Source organism: Symsagittifera roscoffensis, chromosome 8, assembly GCF_963678635.1.
Source record: "Symsagittifera roscoffensis chromosome 8, txSymRosc1.1, whole genome shotgun sequence".
NCBI lineage: Eukaryota > Metazoa > Xenacoelomorpha > Acoela > Convolutidae > Symsagittifera > Symsagittifera roscoffensis.
The window spans coordinates 33,888,291-33,904,362 of record NC_087069.1 but is presented as its reverse complement, the minus strand read 5'-3'; the positions used below and the strand labels follow the sequence as shown (position 1 = coordinate 33,904,362).

At 36.1% G+C, this 16,072-nt stretch overlaps 1 protein-coding gene across 1 annotated transcript; it reads left to right on the top strand.

The window, feature by feature from the left end:
* Window positions 1-984: 984 nt before the first annotated feature.
* LOC134853547 (transmembrane protein 115-like) lies at window positions 985-15,657 on the top strand. Its single transcript, XM_063869546.1, has 5 exons — window positions 985-1,587; window positions 2,210-2,359; window positions 12,575-12,743; window positions 13,033-13,339; window positions 13,809-15,657. Exons 1-4 carry the CDS (start codon window positions 1,002-1,004, stop codon window positions 13,310-13,312), a joined length of 1,185 nt encoding a protein of 394 aa, XP_063725616.1. The 5' UTR covers window positions 985-1,001; the 3' UTR covers window positions 13,313-13,339; window positions 13,809-15,657.
* Window positions 15,658-16,072: the final 415 nt, after the last annotated feature.

Sequence of the window (16,072 nt, the reverse complement as noted above, 5' to 3'; positions counted from 1 at the left end):
CAACTCAAGAATTAATAAAGTAACTAATATGAGTTTAATGTTAGTCAGTTTTAACAACAAGAACAAGTTTTTACTCTAGACTGCAAGTTCTCGTGAACCATTGGGACACTCAAGCTGTCCACCTTTCCACCGAAGGTTCACTCTAGTCCAGTCAATAATAGTATTCCAATCGTAACAATCCAATTCGTGGGAATGCTCTCGTCTCTGTTTCAGATGGGACAGCTCTACTCTAGGCTATTATTGCTATTGAAATTGCGAATAGCAATTTCCCACCGATTTTTCTAGCAACTTTCCCGCGATTGTTATTCAACTGTTCTGAAATTGTTCTGATCTCTTTTTCTGATTTTCAGTTCTCGCGAGAAAATCGTGCATGACAGGTTCCATTCGAAATTTTGAAAAATTAAATTTCACTCCAAAATCAAGTGTTTTTTTCTTCTCTCAAGGTCAAAGTTCCAAATATGACCGACTGGCACATTTGGCAACTATTTTCTACGCTCGATTGTTTTTAAATTTTCATCAAACGCTGTCGAATGGGTTTCAGAAAGTGTTTTCCGCAAATAGAAGATCCTCCCAGACAATTTTCGAAGTTTTTTAATTGTGGTTTTATCGAAAGTTTTCCGTTTTCTCTGGATTTAATCGCTTCCTTTCCTGTCTGCTAGATTGGAATGCTACTTGTCTGGTATCGCAAGTGATGCGAAGCTCTGCTTGGCCGCTGTGTATAAAAAAAGAAATTCCCAATTTTTTCGAATGGATGAAAGGATGAAGGATTAGTGTAGTAACTTCGGTTACCATGATAATTGCGGACCTTCTGAATTATAAAAGTTTATCGAAGGAGTTAGAAATGTAATTTATGAAAGTTTTGGCACATAAGTGCATCACCAGCTTTGAAAGAATCAAAATTTTACAGAATAATCCTCGATAATAGAATTATCCTATAAAACACATAAGTTTATCAGTATTAAAAATGATTTTTTTTTCAGATCCATGAGAAGCTAAAGCCGATGAAGAAGGTCCTCCCGTCCCTGAGTGGTGCCGACGTATCGTTAAGAGCTTGCGTGGAGTCCACTCAGTCGTTTGGATTGTTTATAAAATTTTTGCTAGTTGAAGTTACCCTTTTCTATTGCCTGTCATTTATAAATGGTATCGAAGAGCATCTTGGTATTACTCCGGGAAATCTCATTCCGAGCTTCAAAGTTTGGACTTTGTTCACATACGCTTTGATCGATGTGCATATTTGGAATTTATTCAGAAATTGGTTGTTCATATTTTTAGCTGGCAGATATGTGCAACCTTTGTGGGGAGATTTAGAGTTGCTGTTATTCTACTTGATTACAAATACCATCAGTGGGCTATGGACAACCTTCATGTATTTAGTCTCCTTCATGGCAGTTGGGAACGAACAATTTCTTTTCGAAACCAGAGTTTGTGGCCTAGCTGCCTTTATAGGAGGAGTCTTAGTGGCCCTTAAGCAGCTGCTTCCTGAAGAAGTTATTTCTTCACTTCCCTTTCTGCATATCCGCGTAAAACATCTCCCTTTTACAGCTGTCATCGTTTGCTTGTTGATGACATTACTTAATATAACATCAGGTAATAATTTTCTTCAAATTTAAATAGAACAAGACTGCTCGTATCAGGGCGAAGCTCGTATCAGTGCGAAGCCCTGAATGTTCCGACTGCCTTTTAAGGCTTATGGAGCAGCAGTAATAACGTAAAAAAATTAAATGAAATAAAATAAAATGAAAACTTTTTTTCTAAAATATGAAATTTTTTATGAAAATTATCCCCCACACGCCATATAAAGATTTCGTTCCTTGCAACAAATCAATTTTGGCAAATAAGCTTCGCTCAACCATTTTGGAACGATTTCTAGAACGGATTAAATCTCCGCTTACGCGTTAATAGCTCGAAATATATCGCGCGTTAATTGTCCCAAATTGGCCAAAATGGCAATCTTTAAACCCCCATAATTTTACGAAAAATGATCACAGGTGAAATGTGAAATATCTTTTCAAATTTAAACTCAGGACAACAATACCTTTTGAATGATAAAAAAAAATTGCGTCAAAAATGGATAGTTAAAAAGTCAAAATATGCCTGAAAAAAACCCACCCCCGAGCACAAATATTCCGTTACTTTCGTATCGAAAGTCGGAACAATATAACATGCTGATGATGATAGAAATCAAAAAGAGCTCTTTTCTGATCTTTAGCTCCAACGCTCCTGTTGCTGATAAATGGTGTGCTAGTCAGCTGGATATACTTGCGCTTCTATCAACTTCATACCAGCACAAGGGGAGATCTGTCCGATGGATTCACTTTTGCTTCTTTTTTCCCAGAAATTGCACAGCCCATTGTCGCAGGTTCGTGAAAATTTAAATTTTAACAGTCTATGATATGTTTAATTGATTTGATAGATTAGTAATTCTGGTTTCTCTTAGTTTTTAATTCAAAAGTGGATTTTCATCCTTGCGATAAACAATGGTATTGCAATCGGGTACGTGACTTTTTCTCCCGTATAGAAATTTTTTTTCACAGGACTCATCTACTGGGCCTTTCTGTTGCAGCATTTATATTTTGAGCGGGCCTTATCGAAGTTTGCTCTTTTTGTTGATTGTTGTTTTAAATGCATTGAAAAAGATAGGGAACGTAAAGTTTCTTTCTTAGTTAAGAATTTTTTCTGGCATGAAAAGTTTCTGCTCAAATATTGTCGGCTTTGTTACCGCTTGGTAACTATAAATTCAAATTCGGTCAACCATCTGGCGTACAGGTAACTCAATTGTTTGAGACGGCGAAGGATTGTGGTTGGAATGCGGCCGGGACCTGTAATTTTTGTAAACTAGAGTTTTTGTGATTTTTCCGGCTATCATCGGTCCGTTTATTTTTGTCGGCTTAGATCCCGTAGCGCGGTTTTTTTAAAAGTGGTAGGTTTAACTTTTGAAAGTTCAACTCTCTTCCTATTTGCTGTAACACCCATGCTTGAGACGACAAAGCCAGGGAGTTCCGATTCCAGTCGAGACCTGTTTGCAAGCTGGAAATCGAGACCTGGAAATCGAGACCTGTTTTCGGCAAATATAGATTTCTGTCTGCAAATTTTTGTTCTGCGGAAAGGACGTTTTGAAAATTCGGCTTCTTTCTAGCATTACGAAAGCTCCTTGTAAAGTTGCTAATGATGCGCGTAATTTTGTTCCAGATATCTTGGCTTGTGTTGCAGTTTTTAATTGATTGTGTTGCAATTGATTTTTAGAAGTTTTTTTGTTTTTTTTTTTTTCATTTTTTTTTTCTGTGATACTCAGCGTAGTCATTCATTTTTGTAGTCATTCATTCATCTTTACTGCAAATGCTACAAATATAAATAAAAAGAGAACGTACGAGGTTGATCGAAGGCAACAAATGCGCCGAGCAAACTGATCGTGACCACATCCAAATTGAAGTTTCTAAAAGTCGACTCTACAATTACGCAAATCCGGCGACTTGGGAAAACTACGGGACCTAAATCGGGGAACCGAATAATCTTAGCTACACTCTCAACGATATGTTCAGCACAACTTTCGCTCGCAAGGGCCAAGAGTCTGAAAGCATACAATGAAAAAGTATGTGTCTCGTGTATTGGATGACAATGAGATGGCGATTGAAAACAAACTACTGAAATTGCCGAGACAAGTCCTCGATAAAGGCGCTGATAGACAGAAACTGAAAATAAAATCACCGAAGCTGCTGTACGACGATATCGAGATAAAGGTGATTGAAGATTTCGACATCAACGCTCAAGAATGACATTCAACTGACTTGAAAATTATAACAATCAATACTCGCAGCCTTATAAAACTTGAGGAAGACTTGCTTTTAGCAAAGCAATTGTACTTAGCAACCCTGATATTTTCAATGTGACTGAAACTTGGTGGACTGATAATTTCTCTGATGAAGAACTCCTACTGCAAGACTATCATCTTCACCGCAAAGAGAGATCACCTACATCTTCCAGCGAACATGGAGTTTTAATTGGGGTTAAACGCCAGTTGAGACACTGCTTTCTGAACACTGGTGATCTCGACATCATAGCTTGTCGGATCGACACGCATCTGCCGTGTTCGATTTTCTGTGCTTATAACCCACCAATAGGAAGCTCATATAGGTGGACTGAATCAAAATGGGATATCTTCTTTAAAGCTATCGCAGCCGACTCGAAACGAAACCTAATTCTCGTGGGAGATCGGAACTTGAATATCAACAGGAGATCTTTGTGCCCGCAAGACAGTTACGAAAAATTGATCGTTTACTCACTCAACTTAGTTAACTTAACACTGACTGTGGACTCCCTGATTACTAATGCGAACACTTTCGACCTTATGCTATTCAATTACGACTTTGTATTGAAAATTGAAAACGACTCTCAGCTCGATCGAGCTTATACCTCATCAGCAATTAGACAATGTCAGATCACAGAGCTGCTGGGAATCTGCACAAGGGAATCTGCTGGTCAAATCTGAGCATACTTTTGTATGAATGGCATTCACTGCTTTCACCAATTTTTGAAAGGAGAGTTCCTACACGAACCAATCATAGAAGGAAACTCAAACCGTGGAAGTCCAGCGAAACTTCACGCAAACTGAAAAAACTTGAAACGTTAGAACGCAAACTGAAACGCAAAGAAACAGAAGAATTCCGAGTTAAGCTTACAAGCAAACAGGTAGCATTAAGCAAAGCCTGTGAAGACGACCAAACAGCTTATGAAAGTAACCTCGCCAATGGTCGCAGCTCGCGCTCATTGTTCAAGTACTTCAAGTCATTAGGGAAAGGCAGCGATATTCCGGAATCAGTTCACTGGGGTAACAATTCAGCTACAACGAAGTCATCACAGGCAAATTTGTTCAATGCATATTTTCAATCGGTGTTCACTATAAATCGAGACTGCGCATTCAACGAGGAACCTGCTTCAGCGCCATAAGTTTTTATTGACACTTCGGAGGACAAAATTCTGAGTATCCGCGGATGCTTGGACGAAATCAAGTCGAAAGGCCCCGACGCAATACCTCCACCATTGTTCAAAATTTCAAAAGTTTTGTCAAAATCGCTGAGCCATTTATTCAGAACAAATTGTCGAACTTGCATCTATCCAAACCAATAGAAAATTGATTAAGTCAAGTCATTATTTAGGAAAGGCGACAATTCGAGCGTAGTCAACTACAGGCCGGTGACTTTATTGAATAGTCTCGAAAATTTTCGAGAAATGTGTTTTGATGCTGTACACCCAGTGATAGTGTCCCATCTAGATGCATCCCAACATGGCTTCCGGCGAGGTCACTCAACAGTAACGATTCTAATTTGACTACGCAAGCTGTCTATCTCGATTTTGCTAAAGCTTTGGACACTATTATTCATGATGTCCTGATTATGAAACTCCGAAAACTTGGTATCACTGGGAAGACTCTGAAACTTATTAGAAGCTACTTGAGTAACAGAAAACAATTTGTGGACATAGATGGATACCATTCTGGATGTTTAAGTGCAACAAGTGGTGTTCCACAAGGATCACTACTGGGGCCGCTGCTTTTCTTTGTTAATGTTTACGATCTTCCGGATGAAATAGTCAATCAAATTTTCTCTTTCGCCGACGACACGAAACTTCTGGCTGCTACCCACAGATCAAGCAATAATATGCAAGATGGCATCGATAGACTGCAAAATTGGAGCACCGCAAGCTTTATAGATTTCAACGTAGAGAAGTGTGCCGTTCTGAATTTTCTGTTCTTCGCCAACAAATGTTGGTCTGATGCTTGGTGAAGAGTCTATTCAAACGAAGTCAGCGGAAAAAGACTTAGGTGTTATTGTAAACAAGATTCTGAATTGAACAAATCTTGTCGAAGATGTTATAGCGAAAGCAACAAAAGTATTTTTTTTTTCAAATAAAAAGAAATGTTTCACCAGCCGTATGTATGCAAACCAAGTTGAATCTCTACAAGTCCATGCTGCTTCCGATTCTTTTATACGGCAGCCCTGCACGGTGTCCCTCAAAAATGAACATGAACACAATCGAAAATTTTCTACACTACGCGACATGCTGGATAGTAGAAAGACTGAAGATGCTCAATATCTTTTCGATTCTCTTGTTTCTGGAACTGATCGACATGTTTTTTCTTTTCAAAATTTTTAACGGCCAAATATGCATAGACTGGACCATGTATCTGATTCCGAACTCGAACCCCAGGTTACCGAACAAACTTTTCTATAGAAGTAAACTATTTGGAAGAAAATGGACTCAAAAGCCGATTTCTCGACTACTTGTGGTCTTACTTTAAAAACATTTTTTTTCTGAGACAAACCTTTGGACATGGCGCACAGTGTGCCTGTGCAAGGATTGCCGACAATTGACGTTCTGACTTACGATAATTTTGAGGGGAATGCCCCTTTCAACTCATGTCGTAGAGTCGTAATAATAATAATATCAAGTTTTGTGAAGCTCAGCTTCGCCTCTGTGTTATCCAGTTTTCTCAAATGAGGATAGTTTTATTGACAAATTGAAAGAGCTTTGGGGTGGTACATTTTTTCAACCTTGCAAGGGTGTTGTAAGCGCGTTCTAAGAGATTTTCTCCTAAAACTTTTTGTTCACAGAGTAAACCGAATAAGAAGTTGTAATTTTTGATGTACCACCTATATTAAGTTCGTGTGTGCTTGCTATGCGGGATGTACTAGCAAGTGTATGCAATGATACTTTTTCTTGGTGCTGTCTGAATTTTTCAGTTAGTTTCTCAGCTTATTGGGTGTCGGCTTTAATTCTGACGGCTTATGCACTTAATATTTTAAAACTGAAATAAGATTGAATCCTTTGATAATGATTTGACTCGCATAAATTATTTTGAATGGTTCAATTCAAATTCTCAGAAACAAATCTATTTTATTCCCCCAAGTCGCAAATAAATTACTCTTTTGGTTTGTGACAATTTGCTTGTGGCTTGCTTACTTTTGCTGCATACCGTTATATTTTTCTATCTGGATTTTTAGTGAGTAGTGTTTGACGACTGTCAAGAGACCATCGCGCAGTTGCTAGGTTTTGTGAGTCTCAGTCTCGAGTTCGGGAGTTCGATTCCCCCACCCAGTAGAACTTTAATTAGTTTTATCCATTTCTTTTTTGTTTTTCGTTTTTGACATTTTTAGAGCTACTGTTTGCTGTATTCTTGCTCAATTACCAACTTTGTTCTGGTAGTTAAACCCTGATACTCATAAATCAGATCACCAACTGCAATTCAGCAAGTTTTAGGTTAACGCGAATCTAATGACACTAAAATAAGATCATAAATAATTTATAATGAGTTCGTTATCGGGCTGTCTATAATGAGATCGAGATGATCATGAACGTGCTGTGTCTAAACTTGGCGATTCAGCAAAACGTCTGCTGAAATAAATTTCTTCTCAGTTATCTAATTGTGTTTTAAATGAGCTAGTTCGATTTTATTTTCCGTCAGCCTGGTCTCGAATACGTTGAGCTTAACTAATCGTTTCCAGGAATTACACAGACGAGCGACTACGATTTTTTTTATTTACTGCGTACTTCGCATTTTATCTTGCATGTCTTTTTAGCGACAGAAACTCAAACTCCATGTTGCTCGTCAAAGCACAAGCAAGGTTAAGGGACCCGCTATTTTTTGCCTTATCATAATGTATTACTGCGTCATGTGAGCAACCATGAGAACCTTCCATTTCTACCAATTAAAGATAAATCTGATTCAATATTCATCTGAACCTAAATGCACTCAAAACTGAATTTTTAACACTCAATTTGTAACTGAAAATAACTTTTTGTATTAGATGCCGAACGCATTTTTCGGAAAAAAGATTTCGGTGAAAAAGAAATAGGATGAATGAATGTAAAGATTAAGTATCAAAGTGGCAAACAGTTCACTGCTAAATTAGATTTAGACGTTCCAAAAATTATGACAACAGCCATAAAAACCATTATTTAATCAAACGGCATCTACCGGTCAAAACATTAATTTTGCTTCTTTAAAATCTTTTTTGTATTTATTTAGATTAATAAGTGTCAATGATTTTTTCTTTTTGGGAAAAGGTCATAAATTTTGTTCACGTTCAATTTTGATTTTTTTTGCGTTTTGACTTCTGATTTCGTTACTCTTGTGCTAGCAAGTGTGTTGCAACCGGTTTCAAGATTTTTTCCTTGTATATAACTTTGTTCATAGACTTCAGCAGGTAACGTCATAAGCATGCAGTTATTGCATGTCATGTGCAACCTATTACGTTTGTGCAATGGTCTTGAATTACCGCTATCGATTCATTCGATTACCACATCTAATACAAATGTGGTAAAACTCGAAAATTCTTTAATTCAGTTTTTTCGACTTCGGTTTACTTTTTGTCGGCATAGTTTCCGATTCCCTTGTAAACCAATTCTATCGTTTAGTTCAATACTAGTCATGGAGGCTTGAACGCTGAGCAGCTTTTCGAATATAAGTTTCATTAAGCGTGCGATTAGTAAGCGTTATCAAATCGGAATATAGAGTTTTTTTGGTTAACAGCTATTTAAATAAAATGAGTTGGCATCTTTGCTTTGATAAAATGCCTGGACAACAGATATTTTTTGAGCACATCTGGGTTTTAAATGGCCGTCTATTAGAATTTTTAAGAGTCGATGAACGTAGTGAAGACTCTTATATAGGTCATGGTAACTTTTTTTGTAGGTAACTTTTTTAATTAGGAAAAATCGCTAAAAATTGTTCATGCACAAATATAATTTTTCACGGTTTGACTTTTGATTCCTTTTCCTTGCGATAAACAACTTTGTTCCCGTGAAAGTTACTTGTGTTGCATTTTGCTTGATTATAAGTTCAAAATCAACGAGTTATCCAGCGCATCTGGTGTAGAGATAGCTTATCTGCTTGAGACGAGAAATACTTGTGTTCGAATGCAGCCGTTACCTCTTTTTGTAGAGTATAATTTTTCTGCCTTTTCGAACTATCGACCGTCTGTTCATTTTTGTCGGCCTCTTTTTGTAGGTTTCTTCTAAATTTCTGAACGTCATTTCTAAAGCCCCGTTGGTAAAGGTAATTGAGTTGCTACATTTTAAACGGATTTTAGGTTGTATCTTTGAAAAGAATTAAAAAGAAAATTATTTAAAAAGAAAAACTCTGGTTTTGCATATTTTTCGTTTTTTAAGATTCAAGATCGTAATGAGTAGTCTTTTATAAGTCATAGTGTTTTTGCTTGTTTTTTTTTCAGGACAAATTTGTTCACGCTCAATTTCGACTTTTTGCGGATTGGGCTTTGATTTCTTTATTCACTTTATTTCCTTTGTTCACACTAAACACTGAAAAAAAAATTGTTTTTTCAAACAACATAACAATAATGAAAACTCGATTTCAGAAATTTTCTAAGTCACAATTTTTTTGAAATGAATAATTTATACATAATGTTGCTGTATGCTTTCTAGTTAATTTCTTGCAAAACTATTGTGGATGCCTTCAGTTTGTTATATTCCAAACTATTACTGCAAAATTGTATCTATTTGAATTTGGTACCAATTTTGCTGCATAGCCTTGGCATTTTGATAGCATAGGTAGCTGCTTTATTTGTGACTAGTGTTTGCCGGTTGTTAAGCGTTCGTCGACGAGAGGGCAGGGCGTGAGACTCCTGTTCTCGAGCTCGCAGATTCAAAGCCCATGCCCATACGTAGCAAAATTTTACTAAATCGAGGCTGATTTCTATCTTTTTGATCTCACTTTTTTGGGAAAAGGTCATAAATTTTGTTCACGTTCAATTTTTATTTTTTGCGTTTTGACTTCTGATTTTGTTACTCTTGTGCTAGCAAGTGTGTTGCAACCGGGTTCAAGACTTTTTCCTTGTACATAACTTTGTTCATAGACTTCAGCAGGTAACGTTATAAGCATTCAGTTATTGCATGTCATATGCAACCTATTACTTTTTTGCAATGGTCTTGAATTACCGCTATCGATTGATTTGATTACCACATCTAATACATATGTGGTAAAACTCGAAAATTCTTTATTTCAGTTTTTTCGACTTCGGTTTACTTTTTGTCGGCATAGTTTCCGATTCCCTTGTAAACCAACTCTATCGTTTAGTTCAATACTAGTCATGGAGGCTTGAACGCTTAGCAGCTTTTCGAATATAAGTTTCATTAAGCTTGCGATTAGTAAGCGTTATCAAATCGGAATATAGAGTTTTTTTTGGTTAACAGCTATTTAAATAAAATGAGTTGGCATCTTTGCTTTGATAGAATGCCTGGACAACAGATATTTTTTGAGCACATCTGGGTTTTAAATGGCCGTTTATTAGAATTTTTAAGAGTCGATGAACGTAGTGAAGACTCTTATATAGGTCATGGTAACTTTTTTTGTAGGTAACTTTTTTAATTAGGAAAAATCGCTAAAAATTGTTCATGCACAAATATAATTTTTCACGGTTTGACTTTTGATTCCTTTTCCTTGCGATAAACAACTTTGTTCCCGTGAAAGTTACTTGTGTTGCATTTTGCTTGATTATAAGTTCAAAATCAACGAGTTATCCAGCGCATCTGGTGTAGAGATAGCACATCTGCTTGAGACGAGAAATACTTGTGTTCGAGTGCAGCCGTTACCTCTTTTTGTAGAGTATAATTTTTCTGCCTTTTCGAACTATCGACCGTCTGTTCATTTTTGTCGGCTTCTTTTTGTAGGTTTCTTCTAAATTTCTGAACGTCATTTCTAAAGCCCAGTTGGTAAAGGTAATTGAGTTGCTACATTTTAAACGGATTTTAGGTTGTATTTTTGAAAAGAATTAAGAAAATTATTTAAAAAGAAAAACTATGGTTTTGCATATTTTTCGTTTTTTTTTTAAGATTCAAGATCGTAATGAGTAGTCTTTTATAAGTCTTAGTGTTTTTGCTTGTTTTTTTTTCAGTACAAATTTGTTCACGCTCAATTTCGACTTTTTGCGGATTGGGCTTTGATTTCTTTATTCACTTCATTTCCTTTGTTCACACTAAACACTGAAAAAAAAATTGTTTTTTCAAACAACATAACAATAATGAAAACTCGATTTCGGAAATTTTTTAAACCACAATTTTTTGAAATAAATAATTTATACATAATGTGGCTGTATGCTTTCCAGTTAATTTCTTGCGAAATTATTGTGGATGCCTTCAGTTTGTTATATTCCAAACTATTACTGCAAAATTGTACCTATTTGAATTTGGTACCAATTTTGCTGCATAGCCTTGGCATTTTGATAGCATAGGTAGCTGCTTTATTTGTGACTAGTGTTTGCCGGTTGTTAAGCGTTCGTCGACGAGAGGGCAGGGCGTGAGACTCCTGTTCTCGAGCTCGCAGATTCAAAGCCCATGCCCATACGTAGCAAAATTTTACTAAATCGAGGCTGATTTCTATCTTTTTGATCTCACTTTATAAAGCTGCTTTTTTCGTGTTTTCGTGTGGGTAACTCTATTATCGAACAGTGAAAGTGTAAAGGTTACGGAAAACGTGATTGACTTCTAGTTTCAAAACTGGAGTTTGATTTTCAGATTTCTCATCGAAATAAAAAGTTTGCCTATTGATTTAGTTTTCTGAAATTGGGGGGTTAATTTTATCGAAAAAGCTTCAATCATTTTTTTTGTGAAATTCAAAAAGCTTTAAGGGCTAATGTTTTTTTCTGTAAAATTCGAACGATTTTTTTTTCTGTTTCCTTTCGTTCAGTACTTTTTTCCAATAGTCAGTTGGCTAGGTTATTTCCGTTTTTTTTTGAACTCCTAAACAATGGTTTGTGGTTCTCTTTGGAAAAGCTGAAATATTCACCTTAAAATACGCTTTTAATCTTTGTCCCAGAGCATCAAAAATGCAATAAAAATTTTTAAACGTGGTGTTTAACTATATCAAGTTACCTTCTTAATCCGGGGTACAATGAACAAAGTAATGAAAAAAATTTGAGACCTTTCCTGTCATTTTATCTGTTTTTATCTAAACCTTAACCCATTACCAATGGAAATGAATAAGAAAATTTGTCTTTCCTCTTAAAATATGGCTTAGTTTTTTTGCTACCGAACTACTGCTATTTTTTGTATCGCAAATGTTGCGTCGTTCCGCTTTTGTGTATATTCTTTAAGTTTTTTGAAATCATTTCAAGAAGTAGATAAAACGTGATATTTTTTGTCAATATTATTTGTTTTCGGAATATTTCTAATTGTTTTCTAAATTTCTCAATGAACGGAGCGAAGACTCTCATAGAGTTCGTGATGTTTTTTATTGCTTTTTTCAGGAAAATTCTCTCACACTCGTTTGATTTTTTTTGTGGCTTGATTTCTTTTAAGCTTCAGTTTGATTCAATTTGGGTTAATTTTATCAAAAAATTGTCAGTCGTAAATTGATTTTCAAATTTGAAAATTTTTCAGGGCATATTTGGTTTCAAATAAGATAGTTTTTTTTCGTTTCTTTGCGTTCATTGACTCTTTTCCAACAGCTTGTTAGCTATGTTTTTGATCATAGTTTCCCATTTTGTTAAGTGATGCGTCGAATGGCTTTGCGCTGCGTGTGACTAGCTAGCTAGCACATAGTAAAGTTTGTCTCTTTGTGTAGTTGTTGCTAATGGAGTCCATGCTGGTTTTGTGAAAGTGGGCCTGTGTCGGAAGATGGTGCGACGCTATGAACTAGGCGGAGGAGTGACTGGATCTGGGGGTGGGGGCTCTACAAACACTCTCACTTTACAGATGACTCCCGCCGAACGTGCGGATAACCAAAGGAGACGGTAAGTGCTGTCCTTATTTACTGTAGCTACCGTCCAGTAGACGCCATTCATCGTCATTATCAGTTTTATATAGTCGGAGGAATCTTGATGACCTTTTCAATAGTGTTAGAGATAAAAGAGAGTTATCTGTTTTTTGTGCTTTTCTATTTAGCTTCTGTTCGATCACTTGAAAAATAAAAGTAAATAGAAAAAATGGTCACTTTTTAACAGTTTCCTTGAGTTCAATAAAACCTTTCCTACTGATTACTGGCATTTGAACTTAAAAGTTTAGCCTTTTTTATATTTCAAGGGACCTAGCAATCAAAGCTCTAGGCAAGCGCCTCGAGCAGGGATCAACCCTGGGTGGGCACTCTGTGGGTCTTGGAAGCAGTGGATCTAGCGCCTCCTCTTCCCTCGGGGGTCTCAGTTCTGCCAGTGGTATTAGATCGCCACCTGAGTGGCCGACCATAGGGGGGGTTGACAGTGGAGCAGGTGCTGTAGTATCAGGGGGACTGACAAAAAACGGCTCTGGCAGTGGGGCTTCAGCGGCGCCACTTGACTCAGTTGTAGTCGATTCCAGTTCAGCTTAGATGACAAGAAAAGATTAGTTAAGAAAAGTGAGTGACATTCGGATTGTTAGATTAAGTAGATTTTGAGCTTGACCTAGAGTTCGAAATGTAAACAAGATTAGTCGAAATGGTTTGTAGGTAATCTTAAACAGAGAAAAGTTCAAAGTTTATCATTTGAATGAAATACGTAGGACGCTCCTATATTTTAGAATAGGACGCCCTATTAGAATCCGAAATTTTTTAAAACCGTTTCATCGAAAGGTTTACGCTCAATGCTGCTCATAGATTTTACGGTATCTTACCCCGTAGACGGAACAAAATTGTTGGAAAAATATGAAACTAAATAGCTTAACATCGCGAATTCGAAGTTGTGCGAAACTAAATAAAGGCGCGATTTTATCGTAAATCATCTGTAAATTGGAAGCATCATAATACTACATTTGAATTGTTAGCCAGAACATTAATTGCAATATCTAAGTTGAAAATTTCATAGGCTAAAAAGTGTTGCTCGTTTCAGTTTTGGATGTCAATACAGTTGCACAACCTGCAGTTCGAGAAGCGATGATGAAAGATTGAAAACTAGCGAATATTGGCGAAATAGACACTGGTTTTATTAGTGTGATATATACTGCTCCAATATATCAATTCGCATGATCAAAAGCTTAAATTTTTAGTGTAACCCTCATTTTGAAATGGCTGATACGTTAAGCTTGCATTATCATGGAGTGAAATCGAAATGTTTAGAACTGCTTTTTTAAAAAAATGTATTAATTGGTCAATGATGGTGAGTTTCTTGTCAGGTCGAGTTATTCGTCAAATAACTTACTACTCCTATCTCAGCATAGAGCAATATATCACAATAAAGTTTCTTAATGTTTGTCTAAAAGGTCTGTCTTTCTAAAAGGTCTGTAATATTGCCTACTATCTTATATTTCCGCATAACTTACAGCGTGGTAGTATAATAAATCTATGCTAACTTTTCCTATTAGCAGACTTTTGGGACAGGCCTTTTCGTGACTGCAGCATTTCTGGCTTTAGCTATTTGAAATTCCAGCCTCAACGGAAGTGTTATTCAAAATTAGTTGTTTAGTTATTATGCTTAACCGCAAATTTTTAAAGAATTTTATCAAGTGATATCACACTTTTAATCATATGAAAATTAAGATTTGCTGGGTAACGCTTTCCAGGTCAACGTCTTTACTTTGGCAGCATTTAGTTAATCATGTAATGATATTAATGTACAAAAACACTGTTTGCAATGAATTCAATATTACGCCATAAAGTATCGGTTTTTGAGAAACGAAGTTTAAGGTTACTAATTTTACGAAGTTTGAGATTTCTTGAACTTAGTCAAACTTGTTTGTCTTGTTGTTTGTCCGACCAACTCGCTAGGTCATCGGAAAAAACTCTGAACTAGGTTGTTTCTTTGCACGGAAAATCAGGTACCTCGGAGAGCGCTTGTAAGTTATTGTCTGTCTTTTTTTCCAGTCTAAGTCGCAAATATTGTTGCGACAAAATGTGTTCATTTTGAAAGTGTCCATTTTGATCAATAACCACCTATTGATTACAGCCAATGCTAAGGTTACTAGCACAGACTATTATATTGAAAATAGCACTTTAGTTTCAAGGTATCATAGCGTAGAGGTAGGTAAGGAGACCCGCAGCAAAATAAGAGGGTTCGAACCTGGGCAGGGTCGGATATTTTTAATGAACTTTTTCGTATACTAGCTTAAATGCGTCAGCTCTAAAAATTGAGGCATGTTAGTTGGTAAATTTCTTTTTTTTTCAAACTGACTGGTACTGCTAATACGTCATAATTGGCTTGCGTTAATTTGCAATTATGTAGACTCATAATTAGCGAGCGTTACTGAAGAAATTTTGTTGACCGAAAGATTTACTCATTCAGATTTTCCCAGTAGTGTTATCGGTCATATTTTTGCTTGTGTATGCGAAATGCAACTTCGCCTCTGTGTAGAAGTGCATTGAATTTCCTGTCATTTTTATTATAAAAAGCTGTGGTCGAGATCTTGTTTCCGAAAAGAAATTTCGAAGTTGTTGTCATCTCGAGAAATTTTGGCCTGCATTTTGTCTGTGTAAAAGAACGAAGTTTTTTCCACGTAATAGCTCTTGATGATTTTTTCGGTTTTTTTTTCCAAGAAGTCTTGATGATTTTTTCCGTTTTTTTTAAATGCTCTAATAACTACAAAAGTGCGGTTTGAGGTTCCGTTCCTTATCGGAAGTGGATTTCAAAAAGTCTCAATTACTATTTTTTCTTGAATTTAAAAGAGGTTTAACCTGGTATATTATACCTTTGAAATTTGAAAATGCTTAAGAGTAATGAACGTAGTAAAGACTCTTATATAGGTCTTGCTGATTTTTTTTGTTTTTTTTTTCAGGAAACAATTTGTTCACACTCAATTTTTATTTTTCGCGGTTCGATTTTTTGTAAATTTTTCTGTGTTTTATTGTCAAAAGGAAGGCAAAATCCACTATCTAACAGCAAAAATGTAAAGTTAACGAAAAACATGATCGAAAATGAAAATTAATTATCAGATTTCCCAGCGAAATAAAAATTTTGCCTATTGATCTAGTTATCTCAAATTGGGTTAATTTTAACAAAACAGTGTCCAGCATAAATTTTTCTACTAATTCAAAGAGCTTTAAGGCCATCTATTTTTTTCTTCGAAATTCAAATTTGAAGACTCTTGACAAAGCAAGTCAGTTTTTTTCAGTTTCCTTGCTTTCATTACTATTTTCCAACTGTTAGTTGGCTATGTTCAA

Bases quoted from the DNA above. Each gene is read 5' to 3' on its own strand.
- LOC134853547 (XM_063869546.1), top strand. From the start codon at position 1,002: ATGAAGAAGGTCCTCCCGTCCCTGAGTGGTGCCGACGTATCGTTAAGA. The intron at 1,588-2,209 runs GTAATAATTTTC...TCTGATCTTTAG, and splicing joins ATTACTTAATATAACATCAG to CTCCAACGCTCCTGTTGCTG. The intron at 12,744-13,032 runs GTAAGTGCTGTC...TTATATTTCAAG, and splicing joins GCGGATAACCAAAGGAGACG to GGACCTAGCAATCAAAGCTC.